This window comes from Penicillium chrysogenum (assembly GCF_028827035.1).
Source record: "Penicillium chrysogenum strain IBT 35668 chromosome Unknown utg000005l_segment0_segment0, whole genome shotgun sequence".
Lineage (NCBI taxonomy): Eukaryota > Fungi > Ascomycota > Eurotiomycetes > Eurotiales > Aspergillaceae > Penicillium > Penicillium chrysogenum.
In genome coordinates, this window is record NW_026622753.1 from 2,523,356 (window position 1) to 2,550,316 (window position 26,961).

At 49.1% G+C, this 26,961-nt stretch overlaps 12 protein-coding genes across 12 annotated transcripts; 6 read left to right on the plus strand and 6 right to left on the minus strand.

Moving 5' to 3' along the window:
- Positions 1-418: 418 nt before the first annotated feature.
- N7489_009365 (E3 ubiquitin-protein ligase) lies at positions 419-2,758 on the minus strand (the record flags this gene model as incomplete). Its single annotated transcript, XM_056715115.1, has 1 exon — positions 419-2,758. One exon carries the CDS (start codon positions 2,756-2,758, stop codon positions 419-421), a length of 2,340 nt encoding a protein of 779 aa, XP_056562737.1.
- Positions 2,759-3,646: 888 nt separating this feature from the next.
- mfp (putative peroxisomal multifunctional beta-oxidation protein (MFP)) lies at positions 3,647-6,521 on the minus strand (the record flags this gene model as incomplete). Its single annotated transcript, XM_056715116.1, has 4 exons — positions 3,647-5,769; positions 5,822-6,020; positions 6,088-6,315; positions 6,366-6,521. The coding sequence occupies 4 exons, from the start codon at positions 6,519-6,521 to the stop codon at positions 3,647-3,649; spliced, it is 2,706 nt and encodes a 901-aa protein (XP_056562738.1).
- Positions 6,522-7,158: 637 nt separating this feature from the next.
- N7489_009367 (TDA10 family protein) lies at positions 7,159-8,389 on the plus strand (the record flags this gene model as incomplete). The annotated part of the gene is made up of 4 exons (XM_056715117.1): positions 7,159-7,311; positions 7,398-7,996; positions 8,048-8,163; positions 8,232-8,389. The coding sequence occupies 4 exons, from the start codon at positions 7,159-7,161 to the stop codon at positions 8,387-8,389; spliced, it is 1,026 nt and encodes a 341-aa protein (XP_056562739.1).
- An 812-nt stretch (positions 8,390-9,201) lies between these two features.
- Positions 9,202-10,774, minus strand: N7489_009368 (60S ribosomal protein uL30; the record flags this gene model as incomplete). Its single annotated transcript, XM_056715118.1, has 3 exons — positions 9,202-9,828; positions 10,026-10,137; positions 10,761-10,774. 3 exons carry the CDS (start codon positions 10,772-10,774, stop codon positions 9,202-9,204), a joined length of 753 nt encoding a protein of 250 aa, XP_056562740.1.
- A 301-nt stretch (positions 10,775-11,075) lies between these two features.
- N7489_009369 (ESCRT-II subunit protein SNF8) lies at positions 11,076-11,931 on the plus strand (the record flags this gene model as incomplete). Its single annotated transcript, XM_056715119.1, has 3 exons — positions 11,076-11,251; positions 11,277-11,549; positions 11,619-11,931. The coding sequence occupies 3 exons, from the start codon at positions 11,076-11,078 to the stop codon at positions 11,929-11,931; spliced, it is 762 nt and encodes a 253-aa protein (XP_056562741.1).
- A 1,035-nt stretch (positions 11,932-12,966) lies between these two features.
- On the plus strand, positions 12,967-14,389 carry N7489_009370 (thermophilic desulfurizing enzyme family protein; the record flags this gene model as incomplete). The annotated part of the gene is made up of 3 exons (XM_056715120.1): positions 12,967-13,262; positions 13,322-13,795; positions 13,876-14,389. 3 exons carry the CDS (start codon positions 12,967-12,969, stop codon positions 14,387-14,389), a joined length of 1,284 nt encoding a protein of 427 aa, XP_056562742.1.
- A 347-nt stretch (positions 14,390-14,736) lies between these two features.
- On the plus strand, positions 14,737-15,832 carry N7489_009371 (xanthine phosphoribosyltransferase; the record flags this gene model as incomplete). Its single annotated transcript, XM_056715121.1, has 5 exons — positions 14,737-14,775; positions 14,981-15,084; positions 15,146-15,467; positions 15,522-15,637; positions 15,706-15,832. The coding sequence occupies 5 exons, from the start codon at positions 14,737-14,739 to the stop codon at positions 15,830-15,832; spliced, it is 708 nt and encodes a 235-aa protein (XP_056562743.1).
- Positions 15,833-16,412: 580 nt separating this feature from the next.
- N7489_009372 (dolichol-phosphate mannosyltransferase subunit 3) lies at positions 16,413-16,847 on the minus strand (the record flags this gene model as incomplete). Its single annotated transcript, XM_056715122.1, has 3 exons — positions 16,413-16,574; positions 16,662-16,730; positions 16,800-16,847. 3 exons carry the CDS (start codon positions 16,845-16,847, stop codon positions 16,413-16,415), a joined length of 279 nt encoding a protein of 92 aa, XP_056562744.1.
- A 1,176-nt stretch (positions 16,848-18,023) lies between these two features.
- On the minus strand, positions 18,024-18,337 carry N7489_009373 (uncharacterized protein; the record flags this gene model as incomplete). Its single annotated transcript, XM_056715123.1, has 2 exons — positions 18,024-18,206; positions 18,251-18,337. 2 exons carry the CDS (start codon positions 18,335-18,337, stop codon positions 18,024-18,026), a joined length of 270 nt encoding a protein of 89 aa, XP_056562745.1.
- Positions 18,338-20,139: 1,802 nt separating this feature from the next.
- On the plus strand, positions 20,140-22,480 carry N7489_009374 (uncharacterized protein; the record flags this gene model as incomplete). The annotated part of the gene is made up of 6 exons (XM_056715124.1): positions 20,140-20,554; positions 20,607-20,741; positions 20,792-20,911; positions 20,965-21,099; positions 21,153-22,339; positions 22,391-22,480. The coding sequence occupies 6 exons, from the start codon at positions 20,140-20,142 to the stop codon at positions 22,478-22,480; spliced, it is 2,082 nt and encodes a 693-aa protein (XP_056562746.1).
- Positions 22,481-22,811: 331 nt separating this feature from the next.
- N7489_009375 (uncharacterized protein) lies at positions 22,812-24,098 on the minus strand (the record flags this gene model as incomplete). The annotated part of the gene is made up of 2 exons (XM_056715125.1): positions 22,812-23,732; positions 23,784-24,098. The coding sequence occupies 2 exons, from the start codon at positions 24,096-24,098 to the stop codon at positions 22,812-22,814; spliced, it is 1,236 nt and encodes a 411-aa protein (XP_056562747.1).
- A 694-nt stretch (positions 24,099-24,792) lies between these two features.
- On the plus strand, positions 24,793-26,953 carry N7489_009376 (ABC1 kinase family protein; the record flags this gene model as incomplete). The annotated part of the gene is made up of 3 exons (XM_056715126.1): positions 24,793-25,308; positions 25,372-26,720; positions 26,776-26,953. 3 exons carry the CDS (start codon positions 24,793-24,795, stop codon positions 26,951-26,953), a joined length of 2,043 nt encoding a protein of 680 aa, XP_056562748.1.
- Between the last annotated feature and the right edge of the window lie 8 nt (positions 26,954-26,961).

The following is a 26,961-nucleotide window of genomic DNA, read 5'->3' on the forward strand; positions in this document are numbered from 1 at the left end:
GTTCTACCTCACTCTCATGTATCCATCCATAGTTAGTTTGTTTTGCTGAGCAGCACATGCAATGTAAGACATACTCTCCACTTTAATTCTCTATCCCTAGGCCTCGATAGATTAGAAGACAATTCCACAAAAAGGCCGTGCATTAAAAGATGCTAAGGTTTCACGCTACGTTTTGCAGTTAGAAGCCACGCAATTATCAGAAGTAGGGAGTGTCATCAATCGTCATATCGTTCGAAGCCCGAGATTCACTGCACGCCAGTCCAGATACTCTTATGTAGAGTACCGGGGAATGAAAACGAAACAAAAAAGAGCTCCCCAAGCGCCATTACTGTAAAACCATGCCCAAAATAAGAATTAGAATAGAACAAGCAAGAAAGAAACATCTTGAGAAAGAGTGTGGCCGAAAGTACGCGCGGGATCACACGTCCTCAACTTCGATCACCCGTTCCACAATCCAGTCCGCAAAAGCCTGACCCTCGAGTCTCCACCGTCCATCAGCCCACACATCACTGAGCCAATAACCCCACGGCCTACTCAAAGATGTAAGCTGCAGATCCCAAATTGAAGCTGTCGCGCGGCGACTCGTAGAGTGGCTATCGGTCCCTGTCGACAAATCATGATTGACGTTGCGGAATCCAGCAGCTGAAGTTGGGTTGCTGGCTCCGGAAGCGCCTTGTCTGATCCGCCATTCACGCTCGGCTTTCTCGCCCGCGCGGCGGGCGACGGCTTCCTCGTCTTCTGCTTGGTAGAGATTGCATTTGGTGCATTCTGTGCAGCGGGACCCAGGATTGATGCGGAAGTGCTCGCAGAAGTGTTTGTAGCCTTCTGGTTCTTCAAATTCGTCGTCGTCGAACACGTTGCCTGCAACTTGTTCATCATTAAATGGATCGTCGGCTATATCGCCCGGGCCATCAAAGGCATCTAACCCGCGGGGGGCACGGGCAGGCGCAGTAGTTCGTATAGGACGACCTAGTGCCTTGCGGCATAGGTAGCACATGGAGTAGCCACAGACGCAAGTCAGTTTGTTGCAGCCCGATGACTTGACGAATGAGAGGCAGCAGCGGGGACAGGTGCGCTTCACGGCAGCGGTGCGGGCAGCCTCAACGGTAGCGCGCAAGTCCAGGAGTAACGGCTCATGACACACATGTGGGTCTCGCCACGATTTCTGGCATGTCATACAGCTAATGCGTGCGCAGGAGGGGTTGGCACAGGTGAATCGTTTTGGTCGGATCTTGAGACAGAGGTGACGAATGGCATTCCCGAAGACCGCTGTTACGGTGGCCGGGTCCCAAAGGAGCAGAATAAAAACAGGGATTACAAGTAAGGGGACAAGGTCAAGGAGGAGAAGGGTCATCAAAATCGTAGGAATAATGCCACCGTCACGACGGAACCGCCAGCGGACACCATGGGATGAAGGGTGGTATACTGGGTCGATCTCAGCATATGAGCAGAATGGACATCTAACAAGCTTCATCTGGGACTTCATAAGCACCTCAGAGGAGAGCCGATCTTCGAATTTGCGGTATGTCTCGAAGCCAGCCGTGTCGAGAAGAATTGCCTGCTTGACAATCTCCGGATGGAGACATCCCTCGCACGACCCGACAGATAACGGCGCAAGACACTTCAAAGTAGAGCGCTCCAGATCGACAGACTTGCCCCAACCCTGTCCAAACAGCGCTTCGTATACGGTTCTCTGTATGCAGTGGTAGCAAATGACATGAGTGTTGGTTGAACATGTCGCGATTTGCTCAAATGTCACGTCGGCGAAACAACACTCGCATTCGTAAAGGGCATTGAGTTCTTGGGCTTCCTTCTCGTTCAACTCTGAAGCAAATCGGAAATCCTTATCGCGCTGCTCTTCACGCTTCTGCTGTAACAGTGGGGCCAACAGCATCTCGTGGAGCTCTGCATCCAGCTCGCTGCACCCGGTTTCCTTCAGAACAGGAACAAGTTCTCCGTCTGCTTGACGATGCCAGGCCAGAAGCGGATGTTCTTCGCGGTCCTTCTTTCGCCTGAAAGACGGAAACATACTGTTGAATGTCGCGCGCCATGTCCGACGCGACAGATCTCGGAGCGTCGGTCGAGCCCGAGCATAGCTGAAATTCACTTCAGCTAGGACAGCCTCCACCGTACTTTTGTTTAGACCGTTATATTCTCTTGTCATGGCCGTCCGCACAGCGGCCTTGTATTCATCGGACCGAAACCGCTCCTCGGCAGCGACCAGGCCACCATTGCCAACGTCCTGTCGAGCAAAGTTTCCCGCCCCAAGAGCTGAGTGGGCACTTCCTTCTGCCTCAGCTTCGGTGGTTCCTTCCGGTAGATTCCACCGGCCCGAAACCCACTTCTTCTTATGCCTGAGTAGCTCCTCCACGCACACTTGTAACCGGCTCTGTCCGTCAAATCGTAGCAGCAGCTCACGAAACACCTCTATCTGTACATCGGGGAAGATTTGAATCAGAGTCTCGAGTGCAGTATTGAGTTCCTCCAGTTCCCGCTTGTGTTCTTCTGTTTTGTGGGCCGAGAGCTGGATAGGGCGGGATCGGGAGGCACTGCCAAAAGGGTTATTTCGTAGCGCTTCGAGGGTGATGGAGTAGCTGTTTGGAGAGGAGCCAGTCTGTCCTAGAGATGGCTTTCCGGCATTGTGACTAGACGAGGAGCTGGTTGAAGAAGCGGAGGATGACTTTCGGTGAGACTGCGTGCCGTCGGCGGGGCGGGATGCGGAGGATCTAGAGAAGGGGACTGGCAGCGACAGCACCATGATTGAGCAGGGTTTACATGATTTGGAAATATCAGAGGTGTTGGAGAATGTCAGAAGAGGTCAGAGGGGATATAAGAATGTGTTGAAGCAGCCCTTGGAGCCTAAAGTGAAGAATGAAGGATTGTTACATAATGACCTTCCGCCTTCTCACTGTTCTATATATATATATATTCTACGGCATACATCCACATTGGACATCACTCCATGAGTTGAACATTCTTTCTTTTCTAAATCGCACCCTTGTTCTGAGCTAGATCACACGCACACAGAGAGACTATAGAGCATCTGATTCGATCCCTCAAAGCCATACATAATGCTGATATACAATCTACAACATACGCTAGATCTGATAAAGCTTAAACAATTAATTATAAAAAACCCGAAGCCACGTGAACAGCATGTTGAATCTCAAAGATTGCATGCTCACTGCATGCTCCTTACGAATATGGGTTAAAAGAATCATGCAATATCGAACAATATCACTAAAATAACAAAGGATTTACACATCTTCTGACATGTTATTGAAAAGGCGCTTTCCATAGAATGCCAGCCTTGATTCACATCCTCCACTAAACACTGCATCTAACTATCGGATGGAAAGCATTCTTTATAGCTGTTACGTGGGGAATACAAGTATAATTTATTTTAACATACGCCGGCATAGATAGACCAGATAAATGCTGGTCCAAACTACGCCAAAAGTATTTCAAGTCGGTATGGTTACCAAATTCAGATGAATCTCATTGGCCTCATGGAGAAAACAGAAACAGAAAAAGCACAGGTACATATGTAGTATATACAAAAAGGAAAAAAACAAACAGTCTGATCCAAGAGGTTGCCGATTCGCTTTGCCAGTGGGAATATCGCTTCAACCAAAGATTTCTTATTTTACAGCTTGGCCTTAGCGCCTTCCAAGAGCTCGGCACCGGCGCCGGTGATGGCAGGCTTGCCAGTCTCAACAACGGTGGCCTGGAAGAGGACGGTGTTGCCCTCCTTCCACATCTCAGTCTTGAGGGTCTGGCCAGGCAGGACAACACCCGCGAAGCGAACCTTCAGGTTCTTGTAGGGACCATACTTGGAGAAGACAGCCTTGGCCGACACACCGAGGGAGCAAAGACCGTGTAGGATAGGGGTCTTGAAGCCGCCGACCTTGCTGAACTCGGGGTCGATGTGGAGCGGGTTGCGGTCACCGTTCAGGCGGTACAGCGCTGCCTGGTCCTCAGAGGTCTTCTCCTCAACCACAGCATCGGGCTGACGCTGCGGCGCCTTATACGCAGCAGTGGCAGCCTTGGGGCGCACGGCAGTGGGCTTGGGAGAGCCTCCGAAGCCGCCGCTGCCGCGGATGAAGACGCTGGACTCGTTGTAGAACAGATCCTCACCGGTCTTAGCATCCTTGGTTGTGTACCCAGCCACGACGATGGCCGCATTGCCCTTGTCGATAACATCAATGAGCTTGGGATAGGTCAGGGTATTGGCTGTGGTGGGGATTGGGAACTTGCGAACCTCCATGTACTGCTCGCCGTGAAGCAGCATCATGGGGGAGAAGTCCTTCACCAAGTCATCCATGTTCCAGGGAGTAGCGGTGTTGAACCAGGGGACAACTCCATACGAGGGAAGAGCCTGGAATTGGTCGTTATTCTCGTAGACCAAAGGCAGGTCGGTGCGCTTGGCGCCCAAGCTGAGGTTGTACAGGATGACATCGCGATCCTCGTAGTTGAAGGGAGTGCCTTCGCTCGAAAGGGCCTTGGCCTTCTCAATGTTCTTCAGGGTCTCATTCTCGGTGGAGGCATCGCCGTGCACGCGGTTAGACATGTTAGCCATGATCTTCTCCGCGCCGGCCTGGCCGTCCTCGGGGTGATCAGCGCGACCATCATCGAAGTTGGTGATTTGCTTCCAGTTACGAACCACCTCCTCGGGGGTCAGCTTGACATCCACGGGGAAGCCGTGGCCGCCAGTGCGCTGCCAGCGGGTACGGCCGAACCAACCGCTACCACACTCAAACAGACCCTTGGTGGAAGGCTCAGGGGCCATGTCAGAGCACAGCAAGACCACAAGGGGAGCAACATAGTCAGGCTTGAAAGCCTGGACCATCTCCTCGGGCATAATGGTACGGGTCATGTTGGTACCCGCATTAGGAGCAATGGTGTTGACCTTAATGTTGTACTTGGCGCCCTCCAAAGCTAGAGTGCGGGAAAGACCCAGGATACCAAGCTTGGCAGCAGCATAGTTGGCCTGGCCGAAGTTGCCGTAGATACCGCTGGTACTGGCAGTGTTGACAACACGACCGTACTTCTGCTTGAGGAAGTAGGGCCAAGCAGCCTTGGTCACCTTGTAGGTACCACGGAGGTGGACATTAACAACGGAGTTCCACAAGTTGTCATCCATGTTGGTGAAAGCCTTGTCGCGCAGGATGCCAGCGTTGTTCACCAAGATATCAATACGGCCGAAGGCATCAATGGCGCTCTTGACGACGGCGTCGCCGTCCTCGCAGCTGGCCTTGTTGCCAACAGCCTTACCACCGAGCTTCTTGATTTCCTGGACCACAGGCTCAGGGTCGACAAGATCGTTGACCACAACGGAGGCACCGAGCTTAGCAAACTGCAAGCAGTATGCGCGGCCGAGACCGGCACCACCTCCAGTGACCAGGGCAACACGACCCTTGAAATCAGGCTCCTGTCCAGGCTGGGCGCTGGGCGTCTTCAGGCCGTCTTCCAAGAAGGCCATGAAGTCGGCAGGGCCCGTGGGATATTCAGGCTGAGAGAAATCATTGACGTCGTTCCATTTCCGAGCGATAGCGCCAGGGGTCAGGGAGTCATCGGTCTTCAGGAGAGCACCCTTAGCTCGCTCCCAGCGGAGCTTGGCAACGTGGCCACCTCCGACCTCGTAGATACCACCGGTCTCTGTAGTGTTAGATGAGTGCACGAGGGCAGCGACCAAAGGCACCACCCAGTCGGGCTTAAGGTTCTCCAGGACATCAGGGGGCATGACAGTTGCAGTCATGCGGCTCGCAGCTAATTTGTGGTTAGCTTCCTCACTTCATGCGGGGGTTTCCAGCTTGCTTACCAATGGGGGCAATAACATTGGCAATAATGTTGTACTTGGCACCCTCTTTAGCTAGGGTCTCGGTGAAACCGACCTGGCCGAGCTTGGCAGCTGAGTAGTTGGCCTGGCCGAAGCTGCCAAATAGACCAGCAGCCGAGGCAGTGTTAATAACACGGCCGAACTTTTGTTTGCGGAAGTGAGGCCACGCAGCTCTTGCGCACTATCAAGAGAATGGGCTATCAGTCCCTGCTTCAAAGGCTTGTTTGTATTTGTCCGAGGATTCTCACCTTGTATGCACCGTAGGTGTGAACTCTGTTGATCAGATCCCAGTCGGCATCCTTCATGTTCTTAAAGCTAATATCCCGTAGGATACCAGCATTATTAAGCAGAATGTCAATGCGGCCAAAGGCCTTAATAGCGGTCTCGATGATAGCGTCACCGTTCTCGACGCTGTCGTAGTTGGCGACGGCCTTACCGCCAGCGGCGCGGATCTCCTCAACGACAACATCTGCGGCCTGGGGTAGCTGTCAGTGTCGGTCTATCTGGCTCGGAGGTGTTGACATACCTTTCCTGACTTGCCCTCACCCTTGTGAGAGGCACCAAGGTCGTTCACGACGACATTTGCACCCCTTGAGGCGAAGAAGAGAGCATATGCTTTCCCCAGACCACCACCGGCACCGGTGACGACCACCGTTTGGTTATCGAATCGCAACTCGGACATTCTGTGTATATGATCCGAAAGTTAAGTAATAGAAAGAAATAAAAAGAAGAAAGCTGGAGAAGAGGGGAGTTTAAAGCAACTCGGCAAGCTGAGGAACCTCGGCACGTTTGGGTTGGTTTTGTAACGGTGAAATATTGGGGTATCGTTACAATGGCAGATCGACCCGGATCACATGCCGTACTCCATAGTCCGTATATAGTAGTATATGGTGTAGCTTTAATGAATATGTATTATTGACCATTACTTTATGCATGAGACATACGTATGTGACAAAAAAGTACAATGTGCAATATCATACAATATCTCTGTAAATTGTCTCCAAGTAGGAGCCGAGTACTTGCTGACTCAGGCATGTGACGGGTAACGTCATTGTCATGTGCACTTCTGCATCTTTCTTTGTATGTTTTTCTGCTATTTTTACTATTTTACTCATTTCACTACTTTGTCGCTAGATTCAATGCACTTCTCTATAAGATTCTTAATATGGTCAAGCAAAAGTAGCGGCTGGATATACCCCGTGGGGGGATGACCCCAGATTCACTCGGCCGATTGGGAGGAACCTTCCCGCACACCGTAGCCGATAGATACAAAAGACGTGCAATAGAAAAACTACAAGTATTCAGTAGTTAAATTCAAGATGTCTGAAATCGTGGACGACAAGTCGCAGCACTGTATCCCCTTCCTACTCGATCGCCTGCGCGTTCATACCGAGCGACACCGCGGCAATCCAAATACCCCGCCGTTTTTCATCGGCCTCAATGGCGTGCAGGGTGCGGGCAAGACAGTCCTGGTAAGTAGATCTAGGGCTGGTCAATTTCCCATGCCTCGGGATCTCGTTCATTTCCTCGGACCGGATTCTAATACTAATTTCCATAGGTATCCGCTCTCAATGATACCCTCCGCTCGGAACCATACTCGCTCTCGGTCGTGACGTTGTCGCTCGATGATATCTACCTTGACCACGCCAATCAGGTGGCTCTGGCACAAGCGCATCCCTCAAACCCCCTCCTGCAGCATCGTGGTCAGCCTTCAACCCACGACCTCGCATTGGGTGAGGAAGTGTTTGCTTCGCTCGCTGCTGAACGTCCGACAGCCATTCCACAGTATGACAAGTCTGCGTTCGAGGGCCAGGGTGACCGTGTGCCAAAGACACAATGGAACGTCGTCAATGAAGCGGGTCAGGAGAAAGTCAAGGTCGTGATTTTCGAAGGGTGGTGTGTCGGATTTCGTGCGTGGGATGACCAAACCCTGCGTGCGAAATGGGAGGCCGCTGTGCAACAAAAGGAGAACGGCAAATATGATGGACGACTAGGCCATGTCAAATTTGAGGATGTTAAAGCTGTAAACGACGCTTTGAAGCGATATGATGTCTTGACTGAGTGGGTTTTCTCGGCCATCGGACACTGCGCAACTAGAAGCTTTGCTAACATAGGTTTCCTTTCCCTTCGCAGCAAGCTTGATGCTTTGATCCATATGTATGAGCTCTTTTACCACTTGACATATTTCCTTTCACTAACTAATTTCAGCGATGCCGAAAACCCTCGTTTCGTCTACGAATGGCGCCAGGAACAGGAACGCACGCTCCGTGCTGCCAAAGGCGTTGGAATGACCGAAGAACAGGTCAACCACTTCGTGGACGGATGTATGCATATACTTGGGAGAGCAACAATACCCTTAACGGCAGAATACACTGACTCAAATGATCGATAGATTACCCATCCTACGAGCTCTTTACTGAAACCCTCCGCGAAGGCGCTTTCAAGCCTACGCCACATAACCCATCAGCATCGAACCCAGATTGGAAAGGACGGCAACTCCGCCTTGTGATTAATCGCGATAGGAGAGTTCAAAAGGTCGTTAGAATATAATGTATGTGAGATGACGTAGAAATGTTGACTTTTGAGGCTTCTCCGTGCAGTGACAGTTTATATAAACAGACATGCACACTTCTCTCACCAATCAGCTCGCATGGCTTAGTGGTAAAGCGCATGACTAGTAATCATGAGATCCTCGGTTCGACTCCGAGTGTGAGCATTTTTTTTATTTAGTCCCTGTCGATGGATATCGAATGGATATATATCGCCCAAAAGTTAGAATTGTGCTTCTGGTCTGGTCAGTATTGGTTGGTTGCCTCCGGGTCGAGATTCGGAATCAGGGGGTTGGAGGCACATTACAAAACACTACACATAACCTTGGAAACTAGTAAAGCTAACTTACTACCTTACTACTACGGCGTGCACTATGAGATCTAAGGCATTGGAGTATAAATCGTCAAAGTGTGGCTTTAACAACAAAGCTTTGGAATCACGCGACAGGGTAACTCAACATGAGATTCGGACCTCGGGACGTTCTTCGGCACAAGAGCCGACTTTAGTACGCAGAACTCCGTAAAGAGTTGTAATTAAAGACTGCCCAGGCGGGAATACATGTACAATTGATTATTCAATACAATTACGAGACAGAGTACGACAGGAACCAGGCCCATGACCATGCAATTGGGTTGTTTGAAGCATTAAATTGATCGGAAATCCCAGACCATCGTATCGCTAAAAAATTGACTAGTGGATATAAACAGCCCGTGCAAAAAAACAACCCAAGACAATAAAGTCGTAAAATTTTGTAACATTTTTGGAGCTGCGCTCAGAGAACGCCCCAACCCGAATTCTTCATGAGAAGAAATCTAGTTCATCTGGCGGATGAGAGCGTTGATGTTCTCCTCACGGTTACCGGTGTCACCACCCTCGATGTAGTGCTTGAACTTGCGGGTGCGGAAACCGCCGGTGGGGTTGGACAGCTTGAAGGGCCAGAGGAAGTTGTTGGCCTGCTTGAAGTTGGGGCCAACGGTGTAGATCTCGTGGATCAGATCCTCCATGCAGACAATGCCGAACTTGCCGAGGTGCTCCTCGATGATCTGGTTGTCGGTGAGGGCAGTGCGCTGCTTGTCGACCTTTCCGTAACCACGCTTGTACAGAAGCTCGCGGACGGACTTCAGGTTGGGGTATCCGTAGGCAATGTAGGGGTTGACGATAGTCAACATCTCCTGGGTGGCCTTGGTGAGACGAATGAAAGTACCAGAGTTGATCTGGAGCAGACGCAGAAGCTGGAGGATCTTGCGGGGCTTGGGAGCAATCTTGTTGATACCCTTGATACGGACAACGAAGACAAGCTTGGGCTCACCCTCAACGAAGAAGCTGCCCTCCTGGCGAGCAACGCGGTTGAGGCGGACCTTCTCGCGCTCAGCGGTGCGGTACTCCTGGACGTAAGACTCGGCACGCTTGAAGATAACACCACGCTTCTCCTTGTTGGCCTATATGAATCTCAGTCAGCATGAGAGTCCTCCAAAGTCCAGTGAAGAAAACGGAGTAGTTTGTGTAACTAATGTCAGACCCGAAAGATGGTTGACAGACGACAGCATTGACCGTGGTAGCGGTCTAGTCATCGTGAATGGTGTTATGCATCATGTAGTTGGGAAGGAAGTGTATCAATGTGGGACAGAGAACTGACCTTCTTGGTCTTCTCGGCCTCGGCACGGCGCTCAGCGCGGGCAGCCTCTTGGGACTTGCGCTTCTTCAGAAGGGTCTCGGGAACGAGGACCTGGTTCTGGGTGGGAACGGAGCTGTGAAATGTTAGAACAGTCTGTCCAGGAGAGATCAAGACTGAGACAATTCGCCGAGTGAAAGAATTGCAGCATATAGCGCCACATTCTCAACTGAAGGCATACAAGAACTCGACGAAATGTCTTTAATCAGTGAGGGCCAAGGCACTGAAGTTTCATGATCGTTCCGGTTTGGTACTAGCCATGCATATTCCAGCATAGTGTTCGCAAGCCCGATCACCCTCAAGATGCCATTGATGCCTTCATCCGACAAAACCCCGAACAATGTTCAGGAAATATGTTGACACTTTTTCGCTCCAGGATCACGATGCTCTTACACATCATGAGCGCCCGAGAACGATAGTTCACAACAATATTTTTGGAGGAGAAGGCGCCAAGCGCTTTCAACCTCAAGACTCCATCACCCTTTTTTCGTATCCAAATTTTGCTCCGTGATAGACAGGAAGTGTATCCGAGATATTTGGAATTGAGGTAGAGGGCAGGAAGGATCGAGCTGGTGCCTAGCCGTCATCGTTGTGGACAAACAGCTGGCATCCCCAGCGAGAAGGACGACTATACCCGCAACCTTACAAACTCAAGCAGAGATTGCATCAGCCGAAGGAAGAAGTCATTGGGAATCATACGTAGTAGCGGCCATTTTGAAGGTCCGGACGAGGTCGAGAGTCGGCTGGTTGTCGAAGGATGTCAAAGGAAGAAGAAAAGTTCGAAGAAAAGGAATGTAAGAGACTTCGCTTGTGCGGGTGTGGGTCATCTAGCCATATGTGGCTAGCCTATGAATTATCCAACGCTAACCTGTTGTGGATCCAACCCTTATCGCTCTTAAGATAAGGGTTTACCTCTTATCAGATGACTTCATGCCTGGCCCGCCGGGTAAGTACAACTACACGTAGCTACCTAGGACTATCAAGTGAACCAGGTTCCCTTTACACTCATACAACATGTCTCGTCGCGGAGTGGGCCTCGGGGCCTTCGCAAACCGAACGCAGGCGACGCAATCTTATGCTACTCATGGCGCCAATCTCCGCTCTACCCATACTGCCTCCCTGCAGACCCAGTTGTCGGTTTTCCAGTCGTTGCTCCACACATTTGCGCTAGAACATAGCTCTACAATCAAGTCCAACCCGACATTCCGAGCGGAGTTTGCGCGCATGTGCAACACCATTGGGGTTGATCCCCTTGCCGCAAGCAACGTCAAGGGCAAGAATGGCCGTCGCGGACTGGGAGAGGGGGGGCAGCTTCTGGACCCAAATTATGGGAGGAGATATGAATGACTTCTACTTTGAAGTCGCAGTTAGGGTTGTGGAGTTATGCAGAGAGACCAGGAGCGAAAATGGTGGGCTGATTGGTGTTGAGGAGTGTCGGAAGCGAGTGGGGAAGGGCAAGGCGATCGGGAGTGGGCTCGAGGTTTCAGAGTATGCAGTTATTCCTCCAGGAAATACGGATATCTATACAAGGGACTAACTGAAATATGTGCTTGACAGTGACGACATCCTACGAGCAGTTCGGTCTCTCGAGCCCCTTGGCTCCGGATTCTCCATCGTCAAGGTCGGCAGCAAGCAGTATATTCGGTCCATCCCCAAAGAACTCAACACCGACCAGGCAACAGTCTTGGAAGTGATTCAGGTGCTGGGCTTTGTGAGCATTTCAATGTTGCGGTTAAATCTCAAATGGGAAAAAGCTCGAGCACAAACTGTAATCGATGACCTGCTTGCTGATGGTCTAGTGTGGTTGGATGCCCAGGGCCCCGAGAAAGAGTACTGGTCACCGCAGAATCTCCTGCAGGACAGCGGATGAAGCAAGGTAGCTCATATGATTCGCATAAAAATCGCGCGGTCATAATGCCTCGTGCGGTTATCCCTCGAGCCACATCTTTATGGTAGAACCCCAAGTCATACATACGTATGTGACTCTCGGGTCTTTGCCTGTCCAAACATTAAGGACACATTCAACAGTCGGCGCTTCGAGAGGGGCAACACTCGCCTTTCGCTTTCGGGCCCATGGGTCTGACCACGACGAGCTACAGTTTGTTGAATACTATTATCTGAGGCGTTTGTCTACAGACATTGAAACTACAGAAAGAGATCATCCAACTCAGATGGACGGATTCGATCTGGAGTGATGGATGAGCAAGGACTATTCGCAAGGATCTAAGTACAAGCGATTGTACAACAGAAATTACCAAGAGAGGTAAACCCTTAAGGACTCATTTGTGCTTGGTTAAATATAAAAGTCAGTGTAGTAGTAATTGCAAAGCCCAGGTGGTCTAGTGGGTAAGTCGACCATGAGCCATAACTGCTCTAGACTTACCTTCCTAGGTCAAAACACCCTGGGTTCGAACCCCCTAGGACCGCAAGTCGTTGGCGAGAAGTTCGCATTCTCTCCGCTGGGTTTGTCTACTTTTTTTGTCAATGTCATTTAGTCTCTTTTCAAAGCTCCTTCTATTAAACTTTGGAATACGAAAGGTTAGCGTGATTATCATAAAATAGATGGGCTGTCCTTTGTAAACAAGCCAACTAGCTTGATACCCTGGTTAAGTATCAAAGTCAGTGTAGTAGCATTTGCAAAGCCTAGGTGGTCGATATACATAACGAGCCATAACGACATATTCTATTTGTTTGACGAATATGAGGAATCTGGAGTTTACGAGTCTTATTTTTGAGTGTTTTGGGCGACACCGCATTGCGTGATATGGAGTGACAAGCATGTAATGTATCCCCCGCAAAGGAACCGTTCATATAAGTTGTGTCATATCCCACCCATGAAAAAGAATAGTCTATTGATTTCAATATAATTTGAACTGATCAGCTATACTGCACGTACCCTGCCACCATGTCCCAACCTAGTGTTCCAGCGACAGACCCCGGTATCTACGCTGAGTATGAAACCAGATGGTCCAATCTCCCGGACACCGAAGAAGCATGGATTGCTAGGGCCCGGGAGGTCTCTGAGGTGCTAGCCAAGGATGCGGCACAAAGAGACCAGGAGAACAGATCACCGCGCGCTGAAGTGGCGCTGCTCAAGCATTCGGGCTTGACGAAGCTTCTAGGGCCGAAGAAGTATGGTGGTGGCGAGCAAGCCTGGAATGTTGGATATAGGGCAATAAGAGAGGTTGCAAAGACAGATGGGTACGACTTCAATATTCCTCATGGCTTCCAAGGATAGTTAGTCTCTAACCAGAATGCAGGTCTATCGGTATGCTGCTTGGCTATCATCTTCTCTGGTCTACTATTGCGAATGTAATGGGTACTCCTGAACAAGCCGACCGAACCAATCAGTTGATTATTTCCAACAACTACTTTGTCGGGGGCGCCGTGAACCCCCGCGACAATGATCTGAAGATCACTCCAGATGGGGACCATATCGTGTTCACCGGTAACAAGCACTTCAACACTGGAGGCGTTGTGTCCGACCTCACAGTCCTTGAAGGAATATTGGATGGCACTCAGGATCACATCTTTGCTTTGGTCGAGACCCAACAGCCAGGTATCCAGTTTGCTCATAACTGGCACAATATTGGGTTACGCCTGACCGAGTCGGGAAGCGTGAAGATAGAGAATGTCCGTGCTTCTTGGTCAGATGCACTGGGCTGGGATGCAGCTACCAAGAAGCCTCGCGATGACACTCTGAAGATCGCATTCCCTACTCTATTGCTGCCAACGTAAGTGGAGTCTGTGCCATTCCATATGTCATGTTCCCCCGCGGTTGCATGGCTCAGTGCTTACTCGCCTTTTCCCACAGCATCCAACTGGTCTTCAGCAATTTCTACTTGGGCATTGCTCTTGGTGCTTTGGATTTCGCCTCTGGATACACTACGACCGCAACACGTGCTTGGCCTTTCGGCGGCGACAACAAGGAATCAGCGACGGATGAGTTCTACATCCTCGAACGCTATGGCAACTTCTTTGCGCATCTGCGTGCAACAGAAGCCCTTGCTGATCGAGCAGGGGATCGACTTTCAGGGCTTTATACTCGATATCAAGCGCAGAAATCTGGTCTCACGGCCCAGGAACGTGGAGAGGTTGCGGAATGGGTGGCTAGTATCAAGGTGGTCGCCACAGATGTCGGACTCAGAGTTACTTCTGGTGTATTTGAAGTGACTGGAGCCCGGGCCACTGCTTCGAAAGTTGGATTGGATCGGTTCTGGCGGGATATTCGAGTGCATACTCTTCATGATCCTGTGGCGTACAAAAATCGGGAATTGGGACGGTATGCACTACTGCATGAAGTACCTGAGCCTAGTTGGTACACTTAGGTGTTAAAGAGTAGCATGAAATGTATGTCAATATGAATCTGAATATATGCAGGGTCAAACTGCACGACATACATCCATGTACATACTACATACTACATACTACTACTATATACATAACAAGGGTCTAACAGATAAGAGCCCCGCACACCCGTGCGGGCCGATGAGCTTTCGGTCCCGATAATTTAATTTTTTTTCTCTCATTTTTTCCCACTCCATTTTTTCCCCTCTCTGTGGGAAAATATTCCTCAGCTGTGAATACTTCACTTCTTGATACTTGATCTTTATTGGACTGTCATCTATCATCGTCGTATCTCTCCAATTTCAGAATCGTCCTAACAATCGCCAATATGCCGGAACACCAGAAGCACTATGCCACTTACAATGATGTAAGAATCCCAATCTATTGAGCAGACATTATCTTGTTGTGTCAGTCGAAAAAAGAGGTTGAAGACGTTGAAGACGTCGAAGACACTCATGAATATCATCAAGATCTCCCTCCCCCGCAAAAATGGAGATTGTCTTATCGCAGTCCACTATTATAATCCCCCCGAACTCTAAAAGGACCAAGACTAACGCAAATATCCTCGACAGGTCCACAATCTTTGCAAGGAATCGGCGAAAGAGCTCAATAGCTGGGGGATTAACCTTATAATCGCCATCGGCGGTGGTGGTTATATCCCTGCCCGCATCCTCCGGTACGTTCAATCCACACGTGCCTCTCCATCTCGACTGTACTGATCCCTGTTCGCCACGCAGGTCCTTCATGAAGAAGGAAGATGGGACTAATATCCCCATCCAGGCCATCGGTCTGTCCCTCTACGAGCGCTTGGCCGCAAATAGCGTTGAGGAGGCCCCCGGTACCGAGGTCAAACGTTTGCAATGGCTCGACGTGAACTCCTCGATGGCCAACTTGATCGGCAAGAACGTTCTTATCGTTGACGAGGTCGATGATACCCGCACAACCCTAAAATACGCCGTGGAGGAGCTTCAGAAGGATGTTGAAGTAGCCCAAAAGCAGCTCCCTGCCGGTAGCCCCTTGAAGGGCAAGGAGACTAAATTCCATGTCTTCGTTCTGCACGTATGTGTCTTTGTCTATCCGCAGACTGATAGATTTTGCTGACAACTGGAATAGAACAAGACAAAGGCCAAGAGGGGTGACCTGCCTGACGAGATGGATAAGGACCCCAAGCGTTACCACGCCGCGGTCACCACTGGGGATGTCTGGATCTGCTACCCTTGGGAGGCTGAGTATGTTATAACTCGAATTGCTATTAGGATTGTGACTGATTTGTTTTCTTTTCCCTTTCTTTCTGCAGGAACATCGAAGAACACGATAAGCTGGCTAAGGAAAACCCTATCGTCGCTCTTCCGGCCGAGACGGAGTCAATCACCAAATCCTCCACCACGACCGTCCAAGAAGAACCCTCGCCCAGAGTCGATTAAGCGAATGACTACGTTATCATAAGCATTCCCTTTTGCGCGGCGCTCTGATGGTTTATATGGGTGACTCTTTTGGTCCTTGTTTTACTGTCCATGCTCAGACCAAGTGCATAAACCTGAGCATGTATTCTCTACGATATCCTTGATGAATTTCTATAGAAGAAGGTCTTTCTTTTTGGCAGGCTTGTCATCCAGAGGCTTTTTGACTCGAGACTGCTCTTGCACTCGATGCTCCATTTTTTTCTGAACCAATTCCCAGTAATAACCGGTAGTCTTGTTGTAGACACCGACGGGAAACCTGGGCCTAGGGTCGTCGAACATTGTTTTGCAGACATTGGATTGTAGACGGGTATCGAGAGAGTATGGTATTGGTAGCGGGAAACACAAATTCACTAAGGCATATCGTATTATATTGGCCCGGCCCAGCCTTTTCAATCCTGCGAAGACAAAAGCCTCTGCGGCCAAGCACCAATCCACAGCCTGAACTTCTCAGACCCAGACCAAAATCCAGGCCCTGTTTTCCTGGGTTCGGGACCCGAGTGTCTGGTTATTCGCCTAGTCCATGCCCGCGGCGATCTTTCACTTAGTCGACATCAACCTTGCCCTGGCGCAACTCCACCTTGGCAAGCTCGATCTCCTTTTGTAGCTCAGCGTGGGCCTCGGGGACATCGTTGAAGGTGAATATCGCCACACCCAGGCGTGCGAGGAGATAACAAGCGAAGACAATAAGCGCGTAGAATGGGAGCTAAGTAATTATGGATTAATTCTTCTTCCATCGACAGATTCAAACATCGGGGTTGGGAGTCGGGGAGGTTGACGGAGTGTAACGTACAACTGGAATGACTTCAGTCTGGACAGTCTCGTTCAGGGGGACGAGCCCAAGGAAAAGAGAAAGGTAGAGCTGATCGATTGTCAGTAAGATCCACGCGGGATTGTGTTCCTTCTAAGATGGAGAGACTTCGAAGCATACCGACGAGACAAGGAGAAGAACGGAGAGGGTCTGGACAGCGCGCGTCATGGTGAAATAGGTAGACAAAATAATAGATTCACAAAGGAGAGGAGAGAGATCAATTGTGAATATAGCACCAGTTTATCGTAGCAAAAATGAAGGACTCGTGGGTGTTGCAGTGCTGTATGCGGCAAAGGCCAGCTTGGGCGATGCGCTTCTTGGCGGCCGGGTCACTGGTCTCGTGTACCTGCCAAGCCTATGAGATACCTACATGTATAGACAGGGAATTTTTGAAGTGTGTTATATGGCTTTTTTTTTTTTTTTTTTTTATGTATCTATTTTTTATGTATCTGTTCACCTACGGCTAATATGTGTAAAAGACATATAAAAATATTAAAAACAAGAGAAGGACGAACATAGCCAGGTATACCTGCCCTTCCGCTTTGAGAATGTGGGCACGAACTAGATTATGTAAGTAACCGACTTGGCTGGGGCCTCGATAAAATGCGCTCACTGTAGCATACCTAGGTACATATACTTTCACGCTTGACGTTGGCCATTGTCATAGGGGCCAGAGTCATTGATGAGGCACCATATTATCATACCTGTGTATTGCAAGAGAACTTCATCTGAGAACCCTAGCTTGACCTAAATTCGGGGTCTTCCGACCTGCCATGATCTATGAAACTATGATTATTACCACCTGAACCTCACCCGAGTACCCAACGAACTTGCTACCTTACTGATCCTTGGTTCCCGTGCTTAGAGCCTCAACCATTCCGGCAATTGACTTCTTAGGAGTCTCCGGCGCCTGCTCCAGCCCCTAAAGCCTCGTAGCGACATTGCCTAGGTTGCTCTGCACTCAGCTCAGATCCAAGACAAACGCATTAAGCCACTCATGCGCGGCGCTGGCCGAACACCGTACCAGTTGCCAATTGACTTTGATACGCCATACGCCGCACTTACGACTAGAGGTTAGCGTCTAGAAATGATTAGCTTCCATTTACTGTATCCCAGATTTAAGCAGGCATACACTAGACCACTGGCCACAGATCCCATGATGGCATAGATGGGCTTTCCGGTCGACTTCTACAGCAGATTGCGTGTAGCTTAGTACAATAACACAGCGCTTAGCACGTTAACATTTTAACATCAATGTGCTCGACTATATCGGCACGCTTAACGTCCTTAACGAGTGGATATAATTTCGAAATACCGGCATTAGCGACGGCAATATCGAGGTGGCTAATACCCTAATCGTTTAACAGCATCAATGGCAGACTGCTCAATGCTCGCTTCATACTTGACTACTATAACGTGGCTACCCTCGCCTGTAGACAGCTGGGTAAACTCCTGAGCGGTCAAGTGCGCTAGATTACGGACGGCAGCTATAACAATATATCCTAGATTTGGTGCTAGTGACTGTGCCTAATTACAATGGAAGAGAAGAAGAAAAAAAAAGAAGAATTTACATGGCCTAGTTTAGCGACGGAACCCTTGACCAGCCCTAGGCCCAAGCCACGATTGGCACCGGTGATGAAGACAATAATCGGGGTCATTATGGGTTCTAGCTATTCTTTGGAGCTCTATAGTTAGATACAGAGAAATAATAATAAGCATCTCGAGCGGTCGATTTGATTGGAAGTGGGTGTCAAATGCAACTGAAGTATAATACCTATTTGTCCTACTCAGTGTACACTTATATGTGTTCTGAGGTGAGATTTAAACACGCATTGTTCATTATTAATCCATACATATCTCATAGCTAATCTCCAATCTCCGGAGCTCAGGTATCTGGTTACAAAAATGGGTAATCCCTTCAGGGCTGCCACCTGCACCTCCAACCCGGGAGCCTGATATATCACCAGTTTCGTGATTAATTGCGTGGACAATGAATGCTCATGTACCTCTATTGTTTTGAAAGTGAAACTCGGCCATATGCACGTACACCTAGTTGTACGGGCATTGATAACGCCATCGACCACTGAGATAAGTCCGATATTGTCGAGTTAAGGAAGAATATGCTGCGTTAACTGCTCAGATCGATTGGAAAAGTAAGGTTCGATAAGGAACATGTAGTTTAGGACCAGGTAGAATGTGACGGTAAATAAAGTTAGTGCTGATGTATGGGATAGACAACACAGGCCAACAGTGTCTTTTATGATAGGAGAGTAATGACTGTTTTTAAGCCAGAAACGGCCGTAATTGCTAGCGATAGGAAGGTATACAACCTTGGAACATTGGAACGGAAGCCCGAGATCACGTTGCCGAGCGTGCCCTAGACCCTACGCCGAGGAATGAATTTCTTGGATTTATCTGCCTTAATTTTTTAATACTGAGCAAAAAGGGGCTTAACTACGAGATAATGCTGGTTAAGCATTGAAGTGAGCTTTTTTGGGATGCTGAATGTCTTTACTAGGATATGTGAAGCTCTTAGTGTCATATACTATAAATCGAAAAGATTTGGAAACACGACCACACATCGAGGGTTCTTTTTCCCAAAACTAGAAGCCATAGGCTACTGGTTTAAGGAACTGTAGGATAATGGTTAGTCCATCAAGCTTATGTAATTCTCCCTAACCGGGAAATTTCATGATTCATTCCTTGAATATCGTGGTTCGATTCCGCGCAGCTCCATTCCTTTTCTTTTTTTCTTTTTTTTTTTTTCCACTCATTGGATATACATATATTCATTCGCCTATGAAAATTGACAAGCCTTGCAAATTAACGTGGAATTACACATTAACTGGAGATCTATATTACTATTTATCGGGTAATTCTTTTCTTTTCTACCTGCGAGCTTCCAACGGCTTCCGACACAGAGCAGTCCGAGTGGAGCACGTGATCACAAACAAGAATTGATACTCGGTCCTCAGTGGATAGATACGGACAGTACAAGATAGTATATATTTTCCTATTTAATCCAAATGAAGTGAAGATGTAAACAGAAAACATGATGGGCTCTATATAAGCACTGCATTCGGGCCTAACCTAAACGAGATTGGTGCCTGAATCCACCTCAGGCAACACACTCCGTCTCTCCACGAAGAAGTCTAAACTTCCTTTGTATCTGCAATATTTTGGGGAGCCGCTTGTCTTCCACTAATATCAATAATCCATTTTAGGCTCGTTGCCTGATCAAAAGCCACGAGTAATTTTATACCAGAGCAAACGCTGTTTGTTTACAGTGTTTAATTGCTGCGACGGGGTCAACAGGCTGCCATCTAGGCTACTCCATCTAACTGAGAAGGCCCTTTCCACTTCGGCCAAGGAATTCGTATCTTCATATCTTCAACTCAACACGGACCCTTCCAAATTACTCCACAGTCCGGAGGCAACTATCTGACCTCGATTCGGCAAGATGTCTGACGCGGGTATATCTACCGCCAAACTGGCCGTTCATGAAGATGCTGGCCACTCAGTCTCGAAAGAGGGTGGTTTGGAATTGCCTTTTATCAAGAATATTCTCCCAGATCTACCGGAGATTTCTTCTCTACCACCCCGAACGGAAACCATTGACCCGGAAGAGCAACAGGAGATGTTTCGTGAATTGCGAGACATCATTGAGAAGGCCCAGGAGCTCGAAGAGGCTGGAAATAGCCTCAATCTCAAAGAGCTCCATGCATCTCTTGAAGAGGCCGATGCAAACACAAAATGTGGGCAACGGGACGCCGGCACACTACAAAGCGTGAGCGCCACTCTGAAAAAGCTCTGGGCTTGTAACTCCGAGTATTTGGTCCAAGCTACCGAGATTATTGCGAATGGTAGCAGAGATCGTGGGTCAATCCTATCTACATGATGATTTATGACTTACTAATTATGATTCAGCTTCATGGCGTGCTCCATTCGGCCAGTCTGGTGTTCTGAAATTCTTCCTGGACGTGGTTTCTTTGAAAGGGGATGTTGATACTAGCTTGTTGCTTCACTCTTTGCGAGTCATTGGAAACTCCTGTGCCGATACAGGTATGCTGCAATTAGTCACATATGTGCCCAGATAACTAACGTTGATGCAGATGAGAATAGGGAGATTGTTGTCAAGGGAAACTACACCCTTGCTATCATTCGATACTTCCTCGATCCGGATTTAATTTTTGTTGCCGTTCCGGTCATCTATAACATTTGCATGGATTACAGTATGTTCAGGAAGAACCGTCTGGTGATACATGTCTTGCTAATGTGAAATTAGAACCAGCACATGCTCAGATAGCTGCCAACCGGGCAGCCTACATCTTATTGAAGCTGATCAAAGATGGCGATATCGGAGACAACGAGGCTCTACTCAATTTCTCATACGACTTGATTGAGTTGGCCTCAGAGCAAGGTATGTTTGATCTCAACCTCAGTCTGTTTTCCGGGCTAACATGTAATTTACAGCCGAAGGTATTGAACAGTCCCCCGATGGAACCATCCTACTTTTGATGGAGCTTGCCATTGATGAGACTCTTGATTTTGCACATTTCTCATCATTGGCAACTTCTCTTGCTGCCTACCTAGAAAACGAAAGGTTCCAGAGTGTCTGCATTTCGAATGGTATGGTGGAAGGCGTGCTGGACGTCCTGCGCCATTCATTTTCGATTGTGGTGGACCCTTCTTTGAGCGAAGATGTCAAGGCTCTCGCACAGCTCCGCCTCAAGATTAACCAGGCTTTGGCTGAGGTGTCTGCCTCACCGTTGTTCGCCCAATATTACCCCCTTGACTCTGCTCTTTCACAGATGTTGAAGTCATGGGTGGTTGCAACGGAAGATCAGCTTCAGATCTGCGCCTGTGTTATGCTTGGAAATCTCGCCCGGTCCGATGAGGTCTGCCAGGTGATGGTCCGGGACCTGAAAATCCACGAAGAATTGATATCCGTTCTCAAGGGAAATGCCCGTGGTGCGGTCCTGCACTCTTCGCTTGGTTTCCTGAAGAACCTTGCAATTGCCGGCGACAACAGAGCCATTCTTGGAGAAGCCGGTATCATTCCTGCCATTTCACGATTATGGGCATATGAATCTGTTCCGCAGGTGCAATTCTCGGCTGCAAGTATTGCGCGTCAGGTGATTATCTCCTCGACGGATAACATTTCCCATCTTCTCGCTCCTCTCTCGCAAGATCTGGATTCCCCGGCTCACCAACGGACTTATCTCTCTCTGCTCCTGTCTCTTTTCGAGAAAACAGACTCCACGCCAATCAAGACTGAAATTGGACGGACAGTTGCTTCTATTTGTCGGACTGTTAGCCCCAAGGCTCGTGATGGAGATGAAGAAGCAAGGTCCTTGCTTGATCGCCTGTACACCCTGCACGAGGGTGTTTCACTGCCAGTAGGTGCGATGATCACACAAACTCAGTGGCCTGTCGTTCGCAGTGAAGGTTGGTTTGCTCTAGCTCTTATGGCCACAAACAAACTCGGTTGTGCCGCTGTCGTGGACTGCTTGCACAAGACAGAGGTTACCGAGTTGCTCAAGACGACCCTAGGCGGGGGCACTCCCAAGCAAGACAAGGCTGAAGAGACAGACAAGTCGCAAGAGATCAAAGACCGTGACAATGCTTTCGTGCTTGTGCAAGGACTACTGACGAACGAGGTGAGTTCTTTGCCCTAGAATCATGCTAGTTATATGCTGACCGGAAAATAGTCTGGTGCACTTCCCGTTGGTTATAGAGATATGCTGGAAGACTTGGTGAAAGCGAATGCCTCACAGTTGAAGGCTGTGACTGATGCTTAATTGAAGAGTTCCAATATGGTATGCTGCAGTTAGGACACTAAGTGTTATTATGGTTGTGTACGATGTGATGCCTTGACTAAATGTGTGATTTGGTTTAGACTGTCGAACCAATATTGCCTAGAAATGGACTCGTAATAACGCCAGTGAATACCTCCCTGGAATCACCAAAACAGAGGAAATTTGAATGCATAATGTAAAGATAGTTCGAGCACCCGGGCAAAGAACCTAGTTATAGACGTGCGAACGTTGAACAAAATCGTGGGTATATATGTCTATGTACTTGTAACTTCCACCATCAATTGACACAAACTGCTACCAAGGGATTTCGAGATCACTCGGTCTGCAGACACACTTTCTCCTGCGCATATGCTCGGTAACGAGTTATGAGATCCGTAGCGTCCAGACCGGCCGCACCTTGGCGAGCAGAATAATGTGAAACAAGCCCTTTGCCATCTATAATGACATGCGGACGAGAGCCATCCGACATATGCCAATTGTGCGAGGATCCCTTTTGGTTGTTGCGGAAAATTCGGTGCACTTCAACAGCATCGTTACCCCAGAAGCACCCAAAGTTCTCGCTGGTGGGTTCTGTTGGATCGACCCACATCGGGAATTTGTAGCGGCCCAAATCATTGTGTTCTAGGTGATGCAAGAAGGAGTAATGTTGCTGCGCACCAACAGTCCAGTCATGCAGGGTAGGACCAGTGTCGGTGTACACAGATCTCGCGATAGGATCTCGATCTGAGCCCGCATCTCTGGGAAGTAGCCATCGGTGCCCTTCAAATGGCGGATCGAAGTCTTTGCCTACTTTGAAGTTCAGCGGGCCCTGCCAGCTTGGGAGACTCGAAGCGCGCCAGTCATGCTCCAGTTGGGACTTTGATCGGGATGGTTGTTTCACGTCGTACAATTCTGGTAGATATGGAAGCGCAGTTCCCGGATGACTGTGAAGAGATGCGAGAGCTGCCTCGTTTATCACATTGGCCGACACCATCAACGTGCTTGGATTGTCGAGTTTCGTCTTGACGATGGTCGAAATGGCGTTGTCCTCCAGAAACACGATATCGCCGTCGATTCGGATGTACATCACATTATCCTTTGCTACTTCCCATTCCATTTCATGACCACGGGAAGAAATAGCATACTCGGGTGTTTGATTCACGGTAGAGTAGAGCCATTCCATGCTGGCGGCGTCATCGGTCTGCGGCACAAAGACGACCTGATCAAGAAATCCATTATTATGGACTAAGTTTTTCTTGAATTATATTAGACTTAATCCATATAGCAACGGCGAGATTGTGCATACCTGCAAATAGCAGTCCAAGATTGCTGTACGCTCATGGTAATGGAAGGGAACTAGAGCGACTATCTTGAAGCCCTGCGGCTTAGAGTAATGACCGGTTCCTTGTGAGAATGCGAAGAATGGAGAAATCTCCTTGCGAAACAGCAATGAGGAGATATCAAAGGGTATAAGCCGGGGGTTGGAGTAGACTAACACCATGAAAATGAGGCAGGCATAGCCAATAAAGCCCCACAGAAGGACAAGGGCCCAATCATGCCAGTGCGAGTGCTTTTTCTCAGTGTTGGACTCGATATCGCGAAGGTTCTGGGTACGACCCATGATTAACAGTTCCCGCGCCATCTGGCAGTCGTTCGAGAAACTGAAGATAATGGAAAAGCCGTTGTGAATCTCTGGGCATTATGGCCCAATTTAACGTTGAGCAAGACCATCTTTCCGGTCGTTTGAATGAGGCTTTGAGGGTCCGTTTTCGGGACTTGGAAGTCCTAGCAGTCACTAACAGGAACCGCTATAAAACAAGATCGACCCCCTCGACTCTTTCTCCTTAACAAAGAGCTAAGATATGCCGTATACATTGCCGGATTGGGTAATGGTTCATGCAAGCGGACAAAGGATGAGGAATGTGGTTGTGGAATGCAGGCGTTGATGACTTCGGAAAGTTAGAGCCTACCTACAACCTTCATAGGTAAACAATGGATCGTTTTATCTTCATAATTAGCTAAGTTATGCATACAAAACAGTGCACAAGGTGTATCTATCCAACCTTGGAAACCTTGGAAGGATGGAGATGCCATGCCCACCTGCAGGTGCTAACATAGTTTACGTAAGGTGGGGTTTGTCTTGTTTGTCTTACTTGCCTTGTTTGTCCCTTTTGGCAACCAGCTCATGTATGACGTCGCAGCACGTGTTTATCGTCTAGGATCTTGACCAGGAGTTCTACTCCGAAGCTGCTTCTTACTTCGACTTCGGCTTTTATGCTAGCTTTGCCATTATATGCTAATACCTGCATGATAACATGAGGGCGGCCGGTCTCTTCGGCCGTTTCTGTCTCAAGCGTGGACTTCCGCGTCTCCCCCGACAACATTTCAGTCGCCCGCCATGGCCTCGGCAACTACTAAAAGGCACCCCGCGAAGGGCTCCCGTAATAGGTGGGATGCTCATGGCCACTCTGGCACCAGCTGCCTTTTTGAAACTTGCGAAAGAGCATGATGGCCATGACAAGACCGCGGAAATGCAGATGCTGGAGGCTTCGCGCGAAGAGGTCCGCAAGACGGTTTCACCCGACGCGCAAGGCCTTTCAAAGCTCTGCCAGACAATATGGGTCTATTTTTATTGTTATGTCTATGACCCTATCGCTACTGGGGTTCGATTCGTTCACCTTGCCATCATATTCATTCCGGTCGTCGCCACGGTGCCCGCCATATGGGTTGGTCGCAAAGTGCAGGGCCGGGGTGGCGCGCGGTCTGGCACATTGTGGTGGTATCGGTTCTTGGTGAAGGCAATGGAGCGGGCTGGTCCCGCGTTCATCAAGGTAAGTTTCATTCGCGAAGAACTTTCCATTGAAACTGAACTGACAACCTGGCTTCTGGAATAGCTTGGTCAATGGGCTGCTTCACGAACAGACATCTTCCCGCCGGAAATGTGCAACATAATGTCCTCACTTCACTCAAACGCTCCCGCTCACTCACTTCACCAGACGAAGCGTATCATCCGCAAAGCATTTAATGGACTGCCATTCGAGGACATATTCGAAGAGTTCCAGGAGGAGCCACTGGGTGTTGGAGCGATCGCGCAGGTCTACAAGGCGAAGCTGAAACCGAGCCTTGCTGCAACCCATGAGGAAGAATTGGGCGTCGAACCAAAACTACCAACACTGGGGGAGAAGGTTAGGAAAAATGTCGATGTGCTGGTCAAGAGTTCACCACAGCGTGTGCCATCTTCGTATGTCGCGATCAAGGTGCAGCACCCCAGGGTTGAGCAAATGATACATAGAGACTTGCGGATCATGTCATTTTTCGCTCACATGATCAACATCATCCCTACGATGCACTGGTTGTCTTTCCCTGATGAAGTACATCAATTTGGTGAAATGATGAAGCTACAGTTGGACCTTCGGATTGAAGCCGCCAACCTCGTCATATTCCGCCAAAAATTCAATTCTCGCACTACCGCTTGGTTCCCATACCCATACTTAGAATACACCACCCGTGAGGTGCTGGTTGAGGAATTTGCCCAGGGCATCCCGTTGGCCACCTTTTTGGATATTGGAGGGGGTTCGTATCAGCACGATATTGCCAATGAAGGCCTTGATGCATTCTTGCATATGCTGCTCATAGACAATTTTGTCCATGCCGATCTCCATCCGGGGAACATCATGGTTCGTTTCTACACGCCCAGCGAGCTGGACCTCTCCCTTGGCAAGCGTTCGCGTGCGTTCGATGCTCCGACACGGGCCGAAGTTGATGTGACAGAGGCAGTCCTCGAGCGGTTACGTCCGAATCTCAATGACACCGAGGATTGGAAGGCTGCTCTTTCCCAGCTCAATGACGAGGGGTATCGACCGCAATTGATATTTATCGACACTGGTCTTGTCACTCAGCTAAATGACACCAACCGACAGAACTTCTTGGACCTCTTTCGAGCTATTGCTGAATTTGACGGATACCGGGCTGGTCAACTTATGGTCGAGCGATGCCGAACACCGGAAGAGGTCATTGATCCGGAGATATTTGCGCTGAAAATGCAGCATTTGGTTCTGAGTATCAAGTCCCGAACCTTCGCTCTGGGGAGTGTTAAGATTGGCGATATCCTCAGTGAGGTATTAACTATGGTCCGCGGGCACCACGTTCGGTTTGAAGGGGATTTTGTCAACGTCGTCATTTCATGTCTTTTGCTTGAAGGAATAGGACGTACCTTGAACCCCAACCTAGATCTGTTCAAGAGGTGAGTTTTCTCCACGAGGCTGTCAACTTATTCTACCGAAGCTGACTTTGTCTAGTGCCCTTCCTATTCTACGACAATTGGGATCTGGTAGTTCATTCCTGGAAACTGTGCGCTCGGGTGACTATTCAATGCTCTGGGTATGGGTCGGCCTGGAGGCTCGTGGAATGCTGCAGGCCAGCATTGAGAGTGTTGAGTATTGCGTCAAGTATGACCAACTGTCCCCTAATATATGACACCGAGC